This window comes from Platichthys flesus, chromosome 1, assembly GCF_949316205.1.
Source record: "Platichthys flesus chromosome 1, fPlaFle2.1, whole genome shotgun sequence".
In the NCBI taxonomy this organism is placed as follows: Eukaryota; Metazoa; Chordata; class Actinopteri; order Pleuronectiformes; family Pleuronectidae; genus Platichthys; species Platichthys flesus.
The window spans coordinates 12,780,954-12,802,088 of NC_084945.1; the positions used below are offsets into that span (position 1 = coordinate 12,780,954).

General features: G+C 40.3%; 1 protein-coding gene across 2 annotated transcripts in view; it reads right to left on the reverse strand.

Annotated features, from left to right (window-relative positions):
• Nucleotides 1–21,135, reverse strand: part of galnt18b (UDP-N-acetyl-alpha-D-galactosamine:polypeptide N-acetylgalactosaminyltransferase 18b) — a 97,286-nt gene that overhangs the window by 28,779 nt on the left and 47,372 nt on the right. For both annotated transcript variants that reach the window (XM_062385107.1, XM_062385108.1), the window contains exons 2-6: nt 14,952–15,147; nt 12,168–12,334; nt 5,252–5,435; nt 4,555–4,752; nt 3,371–3,485 (exon numbers count right to left, since the gene is read on the reverse strand). In XM_062385107.1, coding sequence (XP_062241091.1) covers nt 3,371–3,485; nt 4,555–4,752; nt 5,252–5,435; nt 12,168–12,334; nt 14,952–15,147 — 860 coding nt within the window. The remainder of the gene's footprint in view (nt 1–3,370; nt 3,486–4,554; nt 4,753–5,251; nt 5,436–12,167; nt 12,335–14,951; nt 15,148–21,135) is intronic.

A 21,135-nucleotide genomic window follows, 5' to 3' on the forward strand; every position in this document is an offset into this window, starting at 1 on the left:
GCGTAATTAAAGTGAGTCAGAGTTATGATTCAGAATCATGTTTCACTTTGCTATATAAAATGGTCATAAAAATATTAAACATTGTGTATATGTATATAGAGTCCAACCGCATATTCCAAATACAGGTAAATTCTACTGTGTAAATCATTACCGTGACAGTAATGATGCTTTATTGCAACTTTCATAAACACTGTGCACAGAGCTGCATGATAATTGGTTTCCAACACGGCAATGATCCTCCTTCCCCAACACAACCTTTCTGGAGAGAGCGGTGATGTGTGCTTTGGTGTTTCTATTGCCACATTGTTGCAGCCGGGCGTCACTGGCAAATTACCCACCATTCACAGGCGTTTCAGGGAATCATTAGTATTATAATTCACTTTCAGGAACCTGTCCACTTTTCTTTGTGTTTCCCTGCACACTCTGATTTGAAGAAACCTGGATTTCTTAGGTTTGGCACCCCACATAATCAAATGACAAAACACATGGTGATTTGAAGCTCAAGCTCATGAATCGTGATGTGCTCTAACTATGTATTTCTAACAATCAAAAAACAGAAGAAAGAAAAAAATCGGTATATTATTTGATATATGTCATTTCCGACAGGACACAGTGTACCCAGCTAACAAGAGATGAGTGGAACCTCGGAGACAGATGACTCAGTCTCTCATGATCTTTGACTGGACTTTTGTTGGTGTGTCACTGGACTGCAAATCTGAGGACTCAATGTATTGAAGGGAAATGATTTAATGTAGCAGAGCCTTGTGGTTGGTGTCGGCACAGCATCATCAAAGTGGATGTTGCCGAGGGTTTTTCTTCCAGGTGTGTAGCTGGAAACTGGATAAAATTCACATTTGACACATTATTACCATCATTTCAATGGAAATTATTTGTTACTTGATGATTTGTTTGTTTGCTAACAGGATTACACAACAAATACTGGATGGATTACCAGGCAACTTGGTAAAAGGATGTGATATGGGTCATGGAGACATTTTGGTACAGATCCAGGACTTTTTCCACTTCCATTAACGTTGCGAGATTGGAAGTTTTTTCCACATTTTCCCCGTTTTGCCAGGATTCATGGGTCTCGATGAAACAAATCAGGCAATTTTAAGGACCTGATTTCTATGAGAGTGTGCAAGTTGGTGCAGCTTGATTGAACTTAAGGGGACTGCTGGTACTTGGCAGAGGTATGCACTTTAGTGAGTGCCATTCTAGCTTGACCCTATTTTCAACATGCCAATGGTTTTATGAGATCTTAATGTCATAGATTGTGGCAGGAGCAGTAAAAAGTTAATTTTCTCCACTACGTGGTGTGTGGGTCTAGCTGCGCTCTGCAGTAATGGCAGCTGTTTACCTCGGCCCTCTCTCCAGTTCTGTCAATAGGAATGTGAACAGATTCTACATTTTTACATCTACTTACATTATCATAAATAGATAGAAAATCAGAAAGACCTGGGTCTGCTTAGCATTTTTATACATATGTGAGCTGAGAGCAGCAGCTAGTTTCACCCTCACACTACCCAGGACAGCCCTTTCAAGCCTCAGCCAAAGCCTGAAGCTGTTGGCCTAGTTTGAGTGTCTCTGAGGATCTGTCAGCAGCCAGTCAGCTTGCTGGCAGGTGGTCTAGAGGCATGACCGACGCGCAGACAGACAGGCAGACAAACAGACAGGCAGGCAGACAGAGCCTACCCACCCACCAACCCTGATGGGTCTCTGTGGGGCTGCTAATCAAAGGCCAACCCAGGGTTCCACCAATCTTTCATCCCCAGCTCACTGTTTCACCCTCTTTTTCAGAATGACTGATCTCTAAATGACTTGAACCTGCAAGCGAGGGGCCACTTCCTCCAGTCCAACACAACCAAGCCAGGAAACAACATGGACAGCAACACCACCTCTGAACTGAGAAACCAAGCAATGACCCAAAACTATTCATCCAACTGTTTGATAAGGGAGCTAGGACCCAGGTCTGCACTGCCATGGATGTGAATGTGAAAGTGGTTTCAGACTTATTGAGCCCACAGTTTGTGATAAAATCATCCGAGTGTCAGGCTATAAAGCAGCCAGCGAGGCTATTATCAGTGCCAGGAATTCGAAAAGCATGTAATTTCTGGAGCAAAAATGACTGAGGGGACTAATCTGCTTTTCTTTACTGATGATTGCATCTCTGTCATTAGCGAGGACGGATATTTCCACGTTGGGCATCCGGTTGCAAGCCTGTCTCCATTTCCTCCTCGCGGTGGATATCGAATAATGGTGGCGCCGAGGAGGAGTCGTCCCTCACTCCTCGCTTCCACTGAACAGGCTGATAGCTTCATTAATGTTCTTTGTACAGTAGATGTGAGCCATCATTAGCGTTCCCTGAGGAGGATTGTTCCTTCCGTGGTCGAGCCGCCTGTGGTACTGCTGGACTGAGTGCACACAAAGCGACTTCCATGGTTTACGAATGAAATACAACACTGTGAGAACAACACGACTACACACGCTGTGCGTCTGTTTGCTCAGAACAATGTTTTCACACATCACTGCTGACAGCAACAATGACAACAAGTCCGACAACTCTCAGAGGCGCCTCTTCAGAATCACCAGGGGATGAAGGTGATCGTTCAGACTTCACAATGAATTAGTAGTGACTATTTATTTTAAAACTACACGAGAGAGAGAGAGCACGTCTCAGTGGGTTTAGGGGACACTTGCTGAGGGATAATTCTTTCCCCTGTTTGTTCCTGTTCCTTTCAGAGGATGTTTGTCCCAGCATTACATTAATAACCCTGTGTTCAAGTATCTGGTCAGCAATATTCTATAATTATCTAATGATCGATATGACACCAAAAGGACTAACACCAACATTTTATTGATCAAACTGTTTTTACTTTGGTGGTAAAAGTCTGATAATTCCTGTATGTCATAGATCTACATTCTTTTCCATAATTATAAATAATACACATAAATGAACAGTATTCATTAAACTTCACAGTTTCTATTGTCTGATTCACGTCATTATGCAAAAATGATCGAAAACAAACTATTATCATTTCATTGTTGGCGAAGTCTATTTAAAGAAATGACATAAAATATAATTCAACTGTGACCTAAGATATTACAGATATCATTAAATAATCATTTTAAAATGAGAATGAAACCAGGCCACAGTCTCTGTACATTACTGTGCAGATAATCCATCCTTCTGCTACACATACATCATAACTAACAAAATGTGTATTTATCCTTTTACATTCGTTTGAGTTACTTTTGCTATAAATATAGCATCAGCCCACCGTTGAGTGTCATTATCACAGTTAATCTTCCAGACATTACGGGGATGAACAATGGCCCGTGGGCCACAGCAAGACACATTATTACTCACCCTGATGCCAAGCTCCACATTTTCTCCCCCGTACACCTCCATGCCCTCATCCAGCAGACCAATCTCCTCAAAGTACAGCCTATCCACCACGAAGCAGCCAATCAGGGCCGGGCTCCTGGGGGAATTAAGGTGACGTAGATGTCAGGGTATTGGTTTTACCTTCCCCCTTTCCCTCTGTCTTCCTGGTGTTTTTACTGTTTCCAGTCATGCACATTTCTAAATGTTATATTGTAGAGTTAGGGCATGCACTATGAGTATTATCCCAAAGAGAGAAGTACAAGGTTGTGTGTGTGTGTGTATGTGTGTGTGTGTGTGTTTTTGAGTGTTTGTGTGTGTGTGTGTGTATGTTTGTGTGTGTATGTGTGAACCAGGTATTACTCATGTTGTATTAAATATTATGGGGGCTTGTCTTCCTAATGGGGACCAAAAGCAAGTCCCTGTGTTTTCTGATTAGGTTAAGGTTAGAGTTAGATTTAGGGTTAGGATTTAGGTTCATGTTTAGGTGAGGCATGTAGTAACTTTGGTTAAAGCTAGAGTAATTCTGTGTGTGTGTGGCTTCCTGCTTCTCTTGCCAGTTCTACCTGTGCATCAGCAGTTAGTCCTCTAATCCAAACAAGCCGCTGCAGTGAAGCCTTCGGCTCGTGGACAGACATCAAGGCCAAGTTCTTTGCTCTCTCCGAGGATGTTTTGTGTTCACCAGCTCTTTTCTAATCCTGTGCTCTGTCTGTGCTTCAGTATCATTACTGCTGCCCGCCTCTACTCCTACCACATCCAGCAGTGTCCTCTTTTGCAAGCAGCCTGTTTGGCTCTGAGTTTCCCGTTCCGCCCTGCCCACTCTTCAGTCCTGCAGGATGCTACGACCCACTGCTCTGCAAACCACCAAATTTGCTGCAATTCTTTTACAGTAAACTGTCTTTGCATCCCCTTTTCAATTCCTGGTTTGTTGTTGTAATTAAGATTCAAGTGGTTATTATGGGATAAGAGCGGATCTGTTGTTGTTTGTTCTCTTTGGAAGTTATGTTTGTGCTTAGCCCAGTTGCTATAGTGACAGCAGCAATAAGTTCAGAAGTGTGACACTGCACAAAAATTACCCTTTGATCTTTTTGAGATATTTGTTTTAAGTTTTAAAAACCATAATAATCACATTTTGCTTGATTCAGGCTGTGAAGACTTAGTTCACTTACTGTATCGGTGCACTCTTGTTGTCCTTGTGCCACCAGGACTTGGGTGGGTTGAGGTAGCGACACCACAGCTCCCAGTCAAAGCCCTGGGCAGACAGCGGATACTCCTCTATCTCAAAGGTGTCGTACTTGATGTTGTCAAATGATGGCGAGATGATTCGGGTTCTGTCTTCTTGAATTCTCTGCAATATGGGTTCGGCCCTTCAAATGCACAGATAGAGGATGTCATTTACAGGATTTGTTTGGACAGGCTTGTTACACTACTATGGTGATCAGCTCTGCAACACATGGTATTATTATAGTCAATATAATTAATCAATTGTCTTTATTCTATGTATACATATTACAAACTGAGTAACAAATCAGTAATTAGAATAAATAAGAAATAAAATAAAAGACAATAGTTATAAAAATTGAAATAGTAACAACTATAGAATGTTTCAATTCAAGTAATATCAGGAAAGGCTATGTGATGTATACCTCTTTATATACTTAATGTCTGCAATAGGTTCATGTTTGGATAATAGAAATCTAAAACAACATAAGCTAAAGGTTTGCATCTTCAGATTTTGTCAAAGACACAGAAAACAGTCTGCACTGTTTGATTTTCAATTATTTCCCCCAAACCCACACAGTGTTAGGACTCTAGACCCGCTGCTTGTGTTAACATCACGCTGCTCACGATGCGAGAGTGACTCACCAGCCGACGTTGAACTCGACGTGGGCATCGAACAGGGCGACGACCGGGGCGGTGGCGGCCCTCCACCCGCTCACTCTGGACCGGATCAGACCCTCCTGCTTGGCATGCCGCACCATCTTAATGAATCCTGGATGCTGGCTGTTGGTTTCAGAAACAAAATCCTGCAGCTTCTCTTTCAGCTCATCTGCAAAGCACACACACACACACACAGACAAACACACACCCAGAGACACACACTTAGACGCTGCTGCTTGTGAGCACACTTCCACCCGAGAGACTCTGACATGTAATCCTTCACCAGGCAGTATATTATAGGGTCAAAAGTACTCATGCTTCATTGTTTTGAAAACTGGACCAGCATCTCGAGCAGCACAGCTCACCTCCATGGGGCTTAGCCGTCATAACTGGATATTGCAATATTGAGGACTCAGCCTGTAATGCTTTTCAAAGCACGGGGGAGAAGGCGGAGGAAGTCCATCCAGTTTAATGTTTGGCTTCCGAGTTTACCTCCATTATTACCTAAGCAATATATTGCGTGATGGCATACCATGCCCCCCAGGATAAAACAATCATTGTTCCCCCTACAAGTCCTATGAGGTAGCAATATTTTTGGCATTTAGAAAATGTGATAACTTACTGCAGTGCATTAGAGGTTCAAAAATACCTTTTCAGGTGTGAAATGTCAGCAGGATGCCGCAAGGAATCAGCATCACCATTAGATCACAACTGCATACTTTACTACAACTAGAACAAAGTTTGAGAACTTAAATCAGCACAGAGTTTCATAATTTCTTGTATAAATTACCTGAGGCGTGTTCTCACTATTTCACCAGTAACCGGTGGTGAGCCTTGCCAGTTCAAAGGGAACGTGGAGCAGTTGCGGGCAGCTTGAGAGGGAGGGTGAGGGCCTTGTTATGGAGTGGAGAAAAACTTTGGCTATCCAGTACAACTATAGTGGAAAATGTTTTTGTGGAGAAGTAGTCAATCTAAGAAACTGAATGTTTCTGTTTCGTTCTTTCATCCGGGTCACAGTAAATACCTAAAGCATGTGTTCCTTGAAAAGAAAAAAGATTCTGCACTGTCCCACATTACCTATGTTCGTTTAAAAAAAAAAAGAACTTCTTCTTACTCTCACAATACGTATTAGGGTAAAGCATGTGTTGTTTTTTAGGGAATATGAGAAATCACAGTACATCACAGTGCCTGTAAATAAGTCAATAATCAATAGTTTATTGAGTGACTGGGATTCTGACTTTCATGTCAAGGACAATGTGAAGGACCTGAGTTCAGTGGAGTTCTCTTCTTATATCTTTACTTTCACTGCTCCTCCACACGGTGTAGTGAACAAATGCTGAATGTTTTTCCATCCCGACAAAACCTTCACAGCTGTGCTTTGTTCACAACCGTGTTTTGTTGTGTGCAGCTTCACTGCCTGTGTTGTGCTTCCACTTCTTTACGCGTAACAGCAATGTGGGTCAAAGTCCTGTACGGCTCCAGTTATGTGTTTTTGTTGTTTTCATTTCTCTTTCCCTTTTTATTCATTTTCTTATACTTCACTCGGTACCTCTGCCTGTAACTGTGACTTAATATAATTGTTTTAAACCCTTTACAGACGTTAGCGTACTTTTAAGTTACAATATACTGTTATATATGTTACAATAATATGTCTTAACTCTCCCTTGGACAAAAAAACTTGTCTCTTGAGTCATCTAAATGAAAATATAAATAATTACATTATTTCATAGAAAGATATGAGTCAGAGATGCTATTCATACAAGAAGATGTTGATTTTAATGCTGCTATCTGGAGCAGAATAACAGTCTCTCTTCATACACTACGTGCAACATGGGACAGTGGTGGTTTACACGTAGGTGGAGTATGACAGTATCACACTGGGAGGAGCGAGCAAAGAGCTGTTTTCTAGCCTTCCTGTAGAAATGCAATCAGCTAACATCAGCAAGTTGAAATCTGCCCTTGATTAGATATGATGGACTTCAATCCGAAGGACGAGAGCTGACAGGGTTTTTTGGGGGGTAAAATTATGATGATAACAATTTTGGACTCTTCTGCTAAAAGAAAAGCTGCTGCAGCTGCACGCCTGCTGCTGACGACCTTCCATCAGTCTACTGTATCCATAATAACTCTTAATCCATTAATAATTGAGACATTCTGCTGTGAGAGTGAATTAAGAAAAAGAAATATGGAGTGTTATGCCGCGCAGTAAATCAAAATAAAGCACAGTTCATTACACCAGGAACGGCTGATGGCCAACAGTCATCAATCTCTCGGGACTGATATCCTGCTGGAGCTCAGCAGGAAAGCAATAGGCTTTGTGATCGAGTTGGACCGGAACAACATGCAAACAAGTTTCTAAAATCAGCGTGCAGCCAATCCAGCTACATTATCCACAGTAGAAGGAAAACATTCAGGAAATTTGTCTCAGAAGATAAAGAGCAAAGGTACTGGTGAGGGGCAAAATGATGAACACACCACTTAATTACCTCTATCCCCCTAAGTGGGATATACAAAATGTAAATGTATAACTACCTGAGTATGAATAGTGTTTGTCTTAATTCATGAAGTAAAACATGTACATTCAAAGTGAAGTGTCTTCCAAACCTGATCTTAAAATCTTTTTGTTCAGCTTTTCTCTAAACGCGAAGAGAATGAAATTGTGATAGTGTCATATATATTGTAGTTATACATATAAACACACATATATATATATATATGTGTATATATATATATATATATGTGTGTTTATATGTATAATTACAATATATATGACACAGAAATGCATATGCAGTGTACAGTATATATATATATATATATATATATATTATACATATAAACACACATATATATATATATATGTGTATATATATATATATATATGTGTGTTTATATGTATAATATATATATATATATATATATATATATATACTGTACACTGCATATGCATTTCTGTGTTTATCCATACATAGGATGTTTAATTGATAAAAACGATTTTAGAAACCTGGCTTTTTGCTCGCTGCTTCACTGCTGTTTGTTACTGTAGGTCTGAACTGGTCTGTCTAGGTGCTGGATACTCAGTGTTCCCTTCACGCCTGTTCAAACTAAAATCGTTCATCACCATGCAGGCGTTACTGCTAGCACAGCAGATGGTAAATCGACATGAATGCAAGTCTCACGGTTGCTGTGTCGTTTGAACAACGCAACTTGCCAATTTCTCACTTCTCAATTCTGCAGTTGTGAAAATATCCTTCTAAAATAACCGACTGATTCTCACCCTTCCTCCACAATTCCAGTCTTGTATCAATCCCTGGCAGTTTGTTCAAAAACTCATGTTGCTCAAGTTCCAGCACCTCTTGTAATTCATAGTTGGCAGCAAGTGCAGTACACACAGCTTAGTTGTTTTTTGCTGACCCCCCTCCAGCTTTTGCGTGACCTTCAGGTTTCATTGGCTGCAGCTACTGCTTGCTGGAAATCCGTCTGGTTTCAAACAGCTGCTGGAACTTCTCTGAACACCTGAGGTGATGATCAAATCATCTCTATGAGATTATGAGATCACATGCTTGAAAAGCTTAACCTAAGTATACAGGTCACTCTTGACAAAAATACTTAGCTGAAAGATTAGCTGAAATTGACAGAAAAATAATCAGCAAAAATATAAAAAATTGCTTTCTTTCTCGTGCTTTCGTAAACTAGTAAATATTTTTCCATTTAAATGGAAATCGAGTTCCAGGGTCAATTTTACAATTTTCGGCCATTTTTCATGGACAAAACATATTTTGATAAAATTTAGATGCTCATCACAAAAACATTCATTCTCACCTCAATCCAAAAGTCCTTGGTATTATTATCACATAATAAAAATTTGTTACCATGGTGATGCAGATGCAGCAGCCGAAAGCTTCCTCAAATTTTGCAATTCATTTTCTTTGCAGATTTCTCCTCTTTATTTTTGAATTTCACTTTTTACTTTACTTTTTATATCTTTTATATCTTTTTATTTTATATATAGTTTTTCTTGTGTTTTTATGTTCATTGTATGCACCAATAACCAGAGCAAATTCCAGGTAGGTGCAAACCTTCAACAAAAGTCTGTTCTCTGTGATTTTGTTGTGCAATCTTCTTAGGCACAACAATAATTAAAATGTATTTTGATCTTGAATGTTTTAAGGTTTCATTGAAAGTAACAAATCTAAGTCCTCTGATAGCTGCTCCCTTCTCAGGACCCTGCTTGTACACAGAAGAGCCTTTCTCGGGCCACAGCTTGGGACATTATCCAATTACGGCGGAATCAGCTAGGTCAATTTGCCCTTCTCTCCCTTGACGGCGACACATTCCCCTGCATGCTAATGTGTCTCTGAGGTGAGGACTAATATAAAGCTGAGGATGCCCCGGAGGGTGGCTGTGGACGTTGACCCCCTTCAACAATCTCAGCAGCATCACCGGTCAACAGGCTAACGACATTTAGCACAGATAAGATTAACAGTCATGGTAATAATGATAACACTGGGCCCATCAGTCGCACTGTGACAGAGTGCTCAGGCAAACAGGGTGAAATGCCATGAGCAAAATGTCAGTGCAGGATTTGGATGTTTGAAGAAGCTGAAGGCAACAGCTCTCAATTATCTGGTGAAATATGAATTATTATGAGACGTGATGTTATATGTCGCCTGAGTTAGAAGGAGTGAAAGTAAACATTAGGGTTCGCAAATTTAGAGGTGTGGTTAACTTCAGATATATTTAACTTTCTGGTTGAAAATATCCTGACGGAAAAAGGATCATTCATATTCCAGTGCTTTGAGATAAGTTACAGAGACAACCAATGTGTATATTGTGTTCCAGAAAGCTACAGGCCGCACTATATCCTTTATTTTATTGACTATGATAAACATCTTCTCCTCAGGTCTAGTATTTCCGATGCTGATTGCCCCTAATGGTTGTCTCAGTCCTTTTTACAAGCTATTTCCTATACTTGGCACAGTATCATTAGCCTTTATAGCTGCTTTCTGCCTTTGTAATGCAGTTTAAGTCTAACACTGTTCACAAGTATAAGTGGAGTTTAGTTCTTGTGATCTGCATGGGAGAGGACTCACCTATCAGTATTTTCACCCATCAGTCATCTAGTTAACGGAGCTCAGCATTTATACATTTTCAGCATATTCTGGAAATCATTTAATCCCGATACTGTTTACTCTACATCCGACACATGCAAATGTGTTAATTAGGGTTGCAAATGTTGACAGGATATGTGCAAACACTCCATCACCTTGCTGGATTGTTATCTGCCTCGGGGAAAATATCCTGGCTTTGCAGCTAATTAATGTTTTTCATCTATCGGTTAAATCCAGTGAACACAGCCCCTAATTAAAAACATCTAAGGAGTCTATAGGCCGTGAGAGACACATACCACAGATACAGATTTTACCTCACAAGAGGCGACGATATGCAAACTATAGATTCCTGTGGCATAACGCTGCTGAATATCTCTTTCTGGGATTCCAACGGTTTGAGTCACACACTGCACATTTAATGCAGAGTTTCTAAGGATAACTCAGACAGATTTAAAAATACAAATCTTGGTAAATTTTTCCTAAACCTGAATTCTTATTTTCCAAAGGATGTTGACCAGGGGTGGGGAATCTTTTACCTGCCAAGGGCCATTTCAATTTTTATAACGTCATTCAAGGACTACACTAATTTAAATGAAAACCTAAATCACAGTAAGTTCTGCTTCTCTTTGTTAAACTGGCTGATGTCAGATGGTAGGAATCATGATGCTACTCACAGCTTTTTGCCTTACAACAACTTTGTCCAACAAAGGATCACCCCTGGTTGTGCAGAACCACACATGTCTTGCAAAGATCACATCATATCCATCATGTCCCTCCCTCAGCAATATATGAAAGGCACAATAATGGCTAGCTGGGTGAAATCTTTATTTTTTTCTAATTTCTTTTCTTATATTTTCTTCAAATTCCCTTGAAAACTGAACCATTTTTTTTCCTTGTTTTTCTGACAGTTGCCATGATGCTTGGGGTGCAGCTATAAAACAGTGGGGCTGTCATGTGAGTTTCATTCACCCTGAATGTGTCCTGCAAGCTTACAACCAGATGGGACTACCATCTAGGACATGCTCGTCTACTATTCTATTGTCTATTATTAAAGAAAAAAATATCGCTGTCACAGGAATTAGTTTTGTGTATCTGTGTTTCTCGTCTTATATTCATGAAATGTGCTATGGGCCACATATGACCCAGTAGCTGGACGCTCACCACCCCTCACGCAAACAAAAGCAGACTTTCTATTTTCAACATGTCAGTTTTATGGCTGAGATTAAACACTGAAGGTAGCTCCACGAGTTGGAAACTCTGACAAGCGGAGGCAAGGGGGAGCCATCCAGTGAGGCTACAGAGGTTGCATATGGTTGCCACATAATACTGACAGTTTTTAAAGGGACTATTTTTGCCGAAGAAAGTGGTTCCAGTGAAATGTTGTGCTGGGGGGATCTGGAGTGTCCAGAGTAACAATGGCAGTGTTTCTGAATTGAGACATTAAGACAATACTATGTTCTCAAATTTTATCTAACCATCTAAATGGCGAGATAGGTAAAGGGAAAAGCAATATTTTCATATTTTTGTGTTTCTATATTTAGATATTGGTTGATTTTGTGGCCCATTCAATGAATTTAAGGGACATACGTTTGTACACCTGTCTTGAAAAGGATAATCACTGTTTATTCCCTTTTACACTTTCACCACCTTGCAAACACTTTAAATACAGAGTACATTTCTCATTACAATGCCACATAAACTGTGCATTTACACAAAACAAAATTACTGATGCGCTTTGTGCCATAAATGAACACAGGAATTTCACTGCTGTATTATAAAATGGTGCCGCTTACCGTTACTGCTGTTGTCGTCCACCAGGATGATCTCTTTGAGAAGATGGGTAGGCGTCCTGTTGATGGCAGAGTGAATGGACCGCAGGAGGACAGACAAGGCTTCGTTCACAAAAATGAACACTATGCTCACTTGAGGAAGGTTTAAAGGATAAGTGAGGTTTCTGCACCTGTGAACGACAGACAACACATTTGTGGTGAGGCGACGTTTAGAGCTGCATCTCGTCTAAAAGTATTCACGGATAAAATTGACGTTGATCCAGAGAAAGTAGGGTAATGTAGGCTTTTCATGCCAGCGCAGGTACTGGGCAGATGAGTACAGGAGCCCTTTTTCATAGATTGGCATAAATCGAGAAATCAAGAAATTAAATAATTGTGCTACTGCAATAGTTGTGGGGGAGTGGATGAATGATTGTGTGGTCAGGTCTGCCAACACTCAAGCTCCTCTCTTTCCCTTTCAAGATATTGTTTCTTGCTACATGCTGACATTTTCATTTTTAATCAGCAGTCCAACCACCTTTCGAGGCAGCTGATGCCTGTTGTTGTTTTTAAATGCAGAAAGAGAATGCTGTAATAATATGACCTTAAAGCTTGAGGTAATGCCTGGATGAAAGTTTTTGATTCAGATATCATGTTTTTTGATTGTAATGGCAAGAATGCGTTTTGAAAATCTCCTCTATTAAAGTATGTGGATTGATTTATCATAATCTTATTGATATGACCATGTGATTCATTGTAAAGAGTTCATTTTCTGGGATTCTGACATCTTACCTGCCAAGGCCATTACCACATCTTGCTCTGAAAACGGCATGTTCTAAATACAGAAAAACATGGTGCTACATTGGGTACAAGGTGTGTGATTGATAATAATCCCAGGAACAGTTTGGAAAACAGAGCCAGTATTAGTGTGGATGGATGGGGTGAGGGGAGGGATGTGCAGAGGAGAGAGCGTCCTGCAGATCTTTGACGTTTGCGCCAAGATGTCGCAGTGTGTGCTGCCGTAACCTCGGTGATGTGTACATGAAAGCTGGGTTAAAAATCTGTGTCGCAGTCAACCAGCATGATGGTGTGGAAAATCCCCTGTGAAGGACTTAGCTGATCAAAGTGCCCGCAGTGCATAAATAACAACACGAGAACATGTGCATTAATTCATAAGCTGCAGATGTGATGCACACGTGTTTGTCCTGCCGACTTCAGGCAGAAATGAGGATCTGAAAAGAAGAAGGACCCCTAATCAAGTCTATCAAGAGTTTTCATCTGTCCACATATAAGTAACTCAACTGCAGGTAGCTCTACTGAATGCTGTAGGCGAAAGAAAATCTTTTGTTGGTTTTAAATTAGATTCACTCAGTGATTTAAAGGGAACAAATGTTTTTTCTCTTTCTTTCTGTGAAGTAACTGCCTCATGAGTTCTAAGGTCCTGAGAACTCAATAACAACAGAGCAGTCGAATGGTAGATCGAGTATATCCACTGATGCTAGAGCCAAAAATCATTAGTAACTTACTTGTTTGACATATAACTAATAAGCTATTTTGATACTCTCCACTGCAGTTGTCGTTTTCACCATTTGTTTGCTGTCTGTCTGTCTGACATCAGGATTACTCCACAACTAATGAACCAATTTCCAGGACATTAGATGGGGTAGACCCGAGGAAGAAACCGTTAAACTCTAAGGTTGATCCCAGCTTCACAAATGTTAGAATTTCTCCATCTGTGCAGCAGTTAATCCATTCACTGTTTGACTGTTGGTGAGTCAATACAAGCAATTTGAAGATGACACAGTGGGCTCTGGGAAATGACAGTGTAATGGGTATGAATTCACAATTGTGTGACGTTTTATAGACACAATCCTTGGTTATATCGAGCAAGCTATGACTTGAACAGCTCTAGGTATGTTGGACCACCGGGGTCAATGTTGAATAATGAGAAGCAGTGACATTTTTCAATATCTGAACATTACAACATTTTTGGTATTAACTGAACATTTTTTGTCTGTTGGTCGGCTAGTTGGTCCAGACTTAAACATCTCATCACCTTTTGAATGAGTCACCAAAATCTTCTGACATTCAGTGTCTCAGAGGATGAATCATCATGACTTTGGTGACTATTAGATCACTGTATTTCAACTGCTGACTGCAATCTACTTGAAGAACTGGCAAAAAATCTGCTAGTGGCACATGATCTCCTGTTCTTGAATCCTATTAAATTTGATTCTCTGGTGTTGCCACCACCACCTGCAAAACTGATTAGATTCCCATAAGCCTTTGCTGCACATTGTGTTTAATTAACAAATGTCACACTATGTGAAACTAAGAGGATTTTAATTGGGTAGTATAAACATAATGTCTATGTAACATCAGCATTTTGGTATTGTGATGCTAGCATTTAGCTCAAAGCACAGATTCATAGTGATGTCATGAATGATGATGTACCATTAGTGTTCGAGCCATACTTTCCTGGATCATTAAAATCATTATTATAGCAAAACATAAAATCATGGAAATCATGAATTTCCATGTAAACAACTCCTATGGACACAACATATTTTTTAACTGATCTCACAATAGAGTACTCAATGTATTTCAATAACAGTTCAACCACTAAGTGAGGAAAAAAATCTGCCTTTAATAATTTTTAATCCGTAATTCAGATTTTGTCAGAAAACCACAGTGATATAAATGTATCTACTCAAACACAGGTTACTGTTAGTATCTAGTGTAAAAGAAGTGTGTGCTGCTATATAAAAAGGACACAGTGTTTGAGCACCACTCCACCTTCCCTCTTACCCTTCAGGCCTCAGGTCTGATGTCGGCCTGTCTAAAGGGAGACGATCACTGAGGTAGCCGTTGTAGCCGTAGTACTGGAACATCTTCAGCGCCACTCGCCGGTTCTCCGGACTCAGATCCTGACCCCAGTGAGCGAACAGCGACGAATCAGAGAAGGACTTGTCCGACTGACTTTCCTCTCCCCTCCCTGGAGTCTCTAGGAGGCAGAGGAAGACAAATGGCATCAGTATTTGTCTGGTCCACGGCTTCTCAACCTGCCGGTGAGCTTGAGCGTTAGGTGACATTTCAGGAATGGGGAAAAATGTTGGAGGCAATAAAATCACTTTGATAAATGCTGTTTTCCTTGCGCTGTAATGTAAGTACGCAGGTCGCAGGTGAGGGGTTTTCTCTACAGGGACTAACTGGCTGTCCTTCTACAGAAGCATGACGAGAAGCTGTTGGGCCCTTGAACAAAAGATTCAATCCCCAGCAGCAGCGGCGTGAACTGTTCTGTAGCATTACATTACATTTCATTTAGCAGACTTCTCTATTTGACCTACACAAAGAGCAGAAAGTGAACTGAATTTCCCTCAACTCTATCTCCAGAGTGAGACACACCAGCTTCCTTTAATCAAGTTTAAAGTTGGATCATAGTCGCCTTCTCTATGTTTTTCTCGCAGCCTATTAGAACCCCTTTAATATTGAGAGCTCTGAAAATGAGAGCAGTCCTCCTGACTCATTTTACGGCCGAGCAGCAGTGACGGCGCAGCGAGCAGAGGCATTTAACAAACACTAGCTCAGTGTGACAACATTACTGCCCGTTGTCCTTATTGATGGACTCAGTTCATGTCCAGACTCCATAAAAAGCACTGGTAGCATCTGTTAAAAATTCTGTCCTGCTTCCAAGATGTTTTAATGCGCTTTATGGAAGCAAACATTGTAACAGCCAACAGGGAGTCGGGGAGCTTTACCCACAGGCTGGTGCTGTAAATGCCAAGGACGCAGAAGAGAAAGCAGATAAAGACAAAGTGGTTTCATCATGAAGAGTACAGGCACAGGTTAAGACAATTGCACCTGCATAAATACAGTGTCTATTTGCGAAATCTATGTGCACTCTTATTTCTTTGTTCCATAAATGAAAAACAGCAAAACAAGCTTTTCACAGGTTTTTTTTAATGAATGCAGTCGTTTCACTGTAATCTATAATTTATACTAGTGAAAACAGAAGGAGATATCAGCAGGGGTGGATCTGGGGGTGGGGCAAGGGGGGGCATTTAACCCAGCTCAATTTGTTAGAGTTGTTTATTTTTTCTAAGCTTTTTTGAAGAACACAAAGTCCATGAACAAGGAACAATTATCAAAATACATTCAATGATGTGAGGCTTTGCACAAAGCTGCATAGCAAACAGAAAACAGTGAGTGACTTAAATGTGCACCTTACTGAATCAGGAACTGTGCACAGACGTTTGAAATATAATCAACCAACATTCTAGATCTGCCAGTGAATCAGTGAAATCAGTGAACCTTTTTTAATACTAATATATCTGATTGAAAAAACCTTAGGAAAGGAGACTTCGATATCATGGATAATAATGGCAGACTGTTATTTAAAAACATTCTAATCAGTAGAAAATTGTATCTAATGAAACCTCATTGAAACTGTATAAGGTAATAAAAAAAATACCAGGTTCATTATGAAGCTGTCATTTTTCATGTTCTTGCTAACAGACGGAAATTATCAACAATAATTCACAAACCGCCAAATATAAAAAAAACATCGGTTTCTTGTGAGTTAAATAAAATTCGATAAGAACGACGGTGATAAAAATGTGATGAAAAAGGGTGAGATCAGATTACAGAGGAATAGACACGCATGACTGCAACTAAATTCTTCCTATCTCTGGCGTAACAAATGAACATGAAATTATAATCTTCAAATACCCACAACATAACTGTGAAGAGTGGAGGAACAGAACTTCCAGCCCATATGCAGAGAATAAGGTTAAGTTGTGTGTGTGTGTGTATCTGTGTGTGTGCGTGTGTGTGTTTTTAGCAGATTGGGAAAGGTTAATATTCATGAGCAGATTGTCTTAAAATGCGAGTGACAAACTGCGTGAGCTAAATAAGAACTAAGACAGCAATATGGAGGCCGGTGTGAGGAGGTTACATTATGAACCAAAACAAAAAGAACTGCCAATGTTTATGTGAAGATATCCTGATGGCATCCTGAATCTGAGAAGTAGGTAACTATTTTAGGATGTATCAGTTCAGTTCCACGTACAATGTGTGATGTAATGTAAGTTCTTACTGGAATACTGGAAGTAAGTTCTAACAGGGTAGTTCGAAGGTGGAAAAGACATGTTGAGGTTCTACAGGCTTCATCACTTTACTAGAAGACAAAAACTCTGAGGCAGAGAACTCAGGAGGCAAGGCTGAGTTCAAAAAGTCCTCACTGACAGTCCTAAAGGTCATGAACAGGTAAGCAGTCAAAAAATGCAAACAAAGAAAGGAAGAGTGTGGCAGAAAAAAAGAGCAGGGAAACTATTGAAGTCAAAAACACACAGAAGCAAACACAAGGATAAACATTATAAAGCAGGGAATGCACAAGGAAACAAAGAGCATCTAGCATCGAGGCATGAGAAACATGGAAGTATCACAGATAATAAGAGGCAGGTGAGTGATGGGGGGGGCATCCTTCAGAGACTGCATTTGATGACCAATTGCTTCATAGTAGCAAGCCTGAGCTTACAAAAGCTCCTTCAAATGGTTCCTTTCATCACTGACAAATAAAGGCTCCAACGGATGGATCCCTTCCCAACCAATCTCTTCTAATGGCACAAGTAATGACACGTCCAATGCTAGTATCATGCTTCAATCCAACCCAACAGCTGATGGAACGAATGTAAAAAGAAAAGGGGGAAAAATTACTTTCTTGTTGTGTTCAACTTCTGCCCTGTTGCTAGGCTGAGGGCGGCATAAGTTTGTGAGGACGATCACGGAAAGCCTCAGTAGACCAGGCCGTCTCTTCTCAGTTTGGCCTTTGCAGTCTGTGCGGCCAGCAAAGACCACGTCCTGTGAAGGAGATGGCCTCTAAACTGACATAATGTTAGATTGAAGAAATAGTCTCCATATAAGATTAACCTCTAAATTGTGTGCAGCCTGAGTGAAAAGCTAACAGTAATATAATCAGAGCGTATGGTGCAATACTAACTGTGACATTTTGTAAAACCAAACTGACTCATATGATTATTTATGCTCCTTAGTCCAAAGGCGTACAGCTACAATAAAGAAAAAACCCAAGCAACCAAATCTGTATTTACAACAACTAAAGGTGGACCAGTGTTGTGCACAAACAGTTATTCATCTTTTACAATGAATTTTACATTAACGTAGCTGAAAAAAAAATAATCTGTGAAACACTATCAAATCAAAAAGTCAACCAACAACCAAGTTGAGAGAAAAGTGCAGCATGAACGTTTCAAGCCCGAGGCGGAAAGACTTCAGCTGCTCACATTCAACACAGCTGTCAAAGTTTTACTGCCGTGGAGCAGAGGAAAAGTGCCTCAGCTCTTTAGAAGGCAACGCTGTGATTAGACTGAGGACAAGATAAAAAGTTCTGAGTCTCTCAGTCCTGGCAAGTTCGCCTGAAGGCCCATTCATGTGATGGGGATTAATTAAGCCTCAGAGACAGTTCGCTCAGCAGTGAATCCCTGAAGCAGCGGTTACACCAGGTTAGTGTTGTTTGGACAACAAGGTAAGGTAACCTTGGCAACTCTGTCTGTTTAGCGTGTCGTGTCCGTGTCAGAACATACAATGGATGTCCGGCAAGCATGTTAGAGCTATCCTTGTCATGGCTCACATCAAAGAAAACACTGTTTCATGACTTGTTTTCTCATCAAGCCAGTCATGTGACTTACGTAACCTCGCTGTCTGGAGAAGCGTTTCCTCTTGAGTACACATTCAGCAAACTAACCTTGGTGCTAACTCAAGCAAAGCGCAGCCAAATACCTGAGGCAGAAACTGGTGTGTGCGTGTGTGAGTGTGTGTGGGTGCAGACAGAGAAAGTAGTCCCTAAGCTTCCCAGCAGCACTCCAGGCGTATGTGGATAGCAGCACTAAGTGTGCTTCCATTGCGTGCACAGCACAGCAAGGCGACTGTCTGCCACAGAGGAGAGAGAGAGAGAGGCGCAGGAGAATATGCACATTCAACGTGCACACACTCATTGTCATTAACACAGGCAAAGACAAAAACTGCTGGGGAACAAACTGAGGAGGAACAACAAACCTCCGGGCCCTGCGTTAGCTTTGTTTTTAAATGCACGGCAGCCCATGGTAAATTATTAAATTGGATCTCATAAAAGTTAAGTCCAGGATAATGAAACTGCCCATGACGCACAAAGACCCCTTCAAATTACATTTATTCATCCCCTCCCGGCAGTCCAGAGGAAAATATTTTGAATTATCAATCTCAACACATCATTAGATAACTCTGTCTCGTGCTATGCAAACTCACGGCGGTTCAGATGCAGTCCTTTTACAAAGATGCTGAAAGCCTGAATTCTTTACTTGTTGGTTACTCTGAAGCCGACGCTCTATCCTCGGAGGGCAGAGGGAAACATTTGGCCGATGTAACAGTTTCAGTGAAAATCAATGAAAAGGTAAAATCTCAGTCAGAGGGTCTTTACTGACAAACAAAGGCCGGAGGATCGTCACAATGCACACCTCAGGACTTAAGAGATACAAGGTGGGTATTTACTCAACTAGGGCTAAATCTCTTCTATTTTCTTGTGTCAAAATATCCAAATTGTGTGTGTTGTCCATATATATATATATATATTTGTGTCTATGTTGCTTTTCTACAGAATGTAGGTACAAGGTGAAAACAGGTAATGTTGTGTGTCTTTATGCTATAGCCTGAAGGCACAGTAACATAATGGATCATTGCCAGTGCGTCCGGTACATTGCAGACCAGCATGTGTTGTGTTTTGATGTCGTCTGAAAATGAAAGCACATCTAAAGCAGCTGATGAAGACTTTTCATGTCTATTGATCAAACAGATACTTTTGATGAAGGCATACAGGCAATGCTGGCTCAGAATACATATACCTGAGAGTAAAAATAAGAGATGGCACTGAGAGACTGAGATGCCTACGAGATTTGGAATTAGATTTTCCTTGCTCGTGAATTTAGTTATTGTCATTTATTGACTAAACTTGGTTTCCCAGAAGCCTCTGAATGCTTAACTCGTTGTTAATTCCATCTTATGAAGCTTCTTGACCTTAGTTAAAGCTAACTAAGTGTATACTTAAGCATAACTGAAGGCACAATGATCAAAGATTAACATTTCAAGAAGCTTTTCACCAGATTTCTAATTAAAGATTTTACTGCTATGCCATGAGAATTGTGTAAGTCTATATTTTGTCCTGAACCCAAATGTTCTTCTTGATAAGCTTTAATTAAAATATCATGAGTGATAATGTTGAAATTAGAAAAATAAATTGTTCTAGCACAATTTGAATACATTTTTTCACAATTTTGTGTTTCACATTAAGGCTAAATGCAGGTTTAAGAGGAATCTCTACTGTAAGCGGCAGGTAAATTAACCAAAGTTTTCTTTTTGAGCTAACTTTCAGCCAGAAACATGAACTTTTGAGGTGAGCACTGCAGTTATCCCTTTGTGTCCTCAGAAATAACGTCAGCTTATATTTATTTGAATGGTTTCCATGATCAAAAAGAAGAAAAACAAGAACTTTGTGGAAACATCAGCAATGCTCTTGCTCTGTGTGTGTAGGTGTCGGAAGTTTGATTGACAGCTGCTGCCAGTCTGCAATGTTCACCGCAGAGAAGAAAAGAAAGAAACTTGATCTGTAGCTGAAGCACAAGTCATGAAAAGGCATCCTGTTGTTAGTGGAACTGAAGAGTGAAGAAAACATCAACATCAAACCAGACCTAAGCCACATTTGCAGATATACATTAACATGTTCCTTAATGTGCTGAATCTAAGAAGCTAATTAGCGATGCATGTCCCCTGGTGAAGTGTTTACTCTGAGCCATATACCAGGAAGATGGGTTTAAACTTCAGCCTCTACTGAATTATTGTCAGGACCAGAGGGGACAAAATGTATCCCACTCATATAGATCAATGCTAATTCAACAAAATATCTTCGAAACATGTTCAAGATGCTGTTCAAGATGCTGTGAATTGA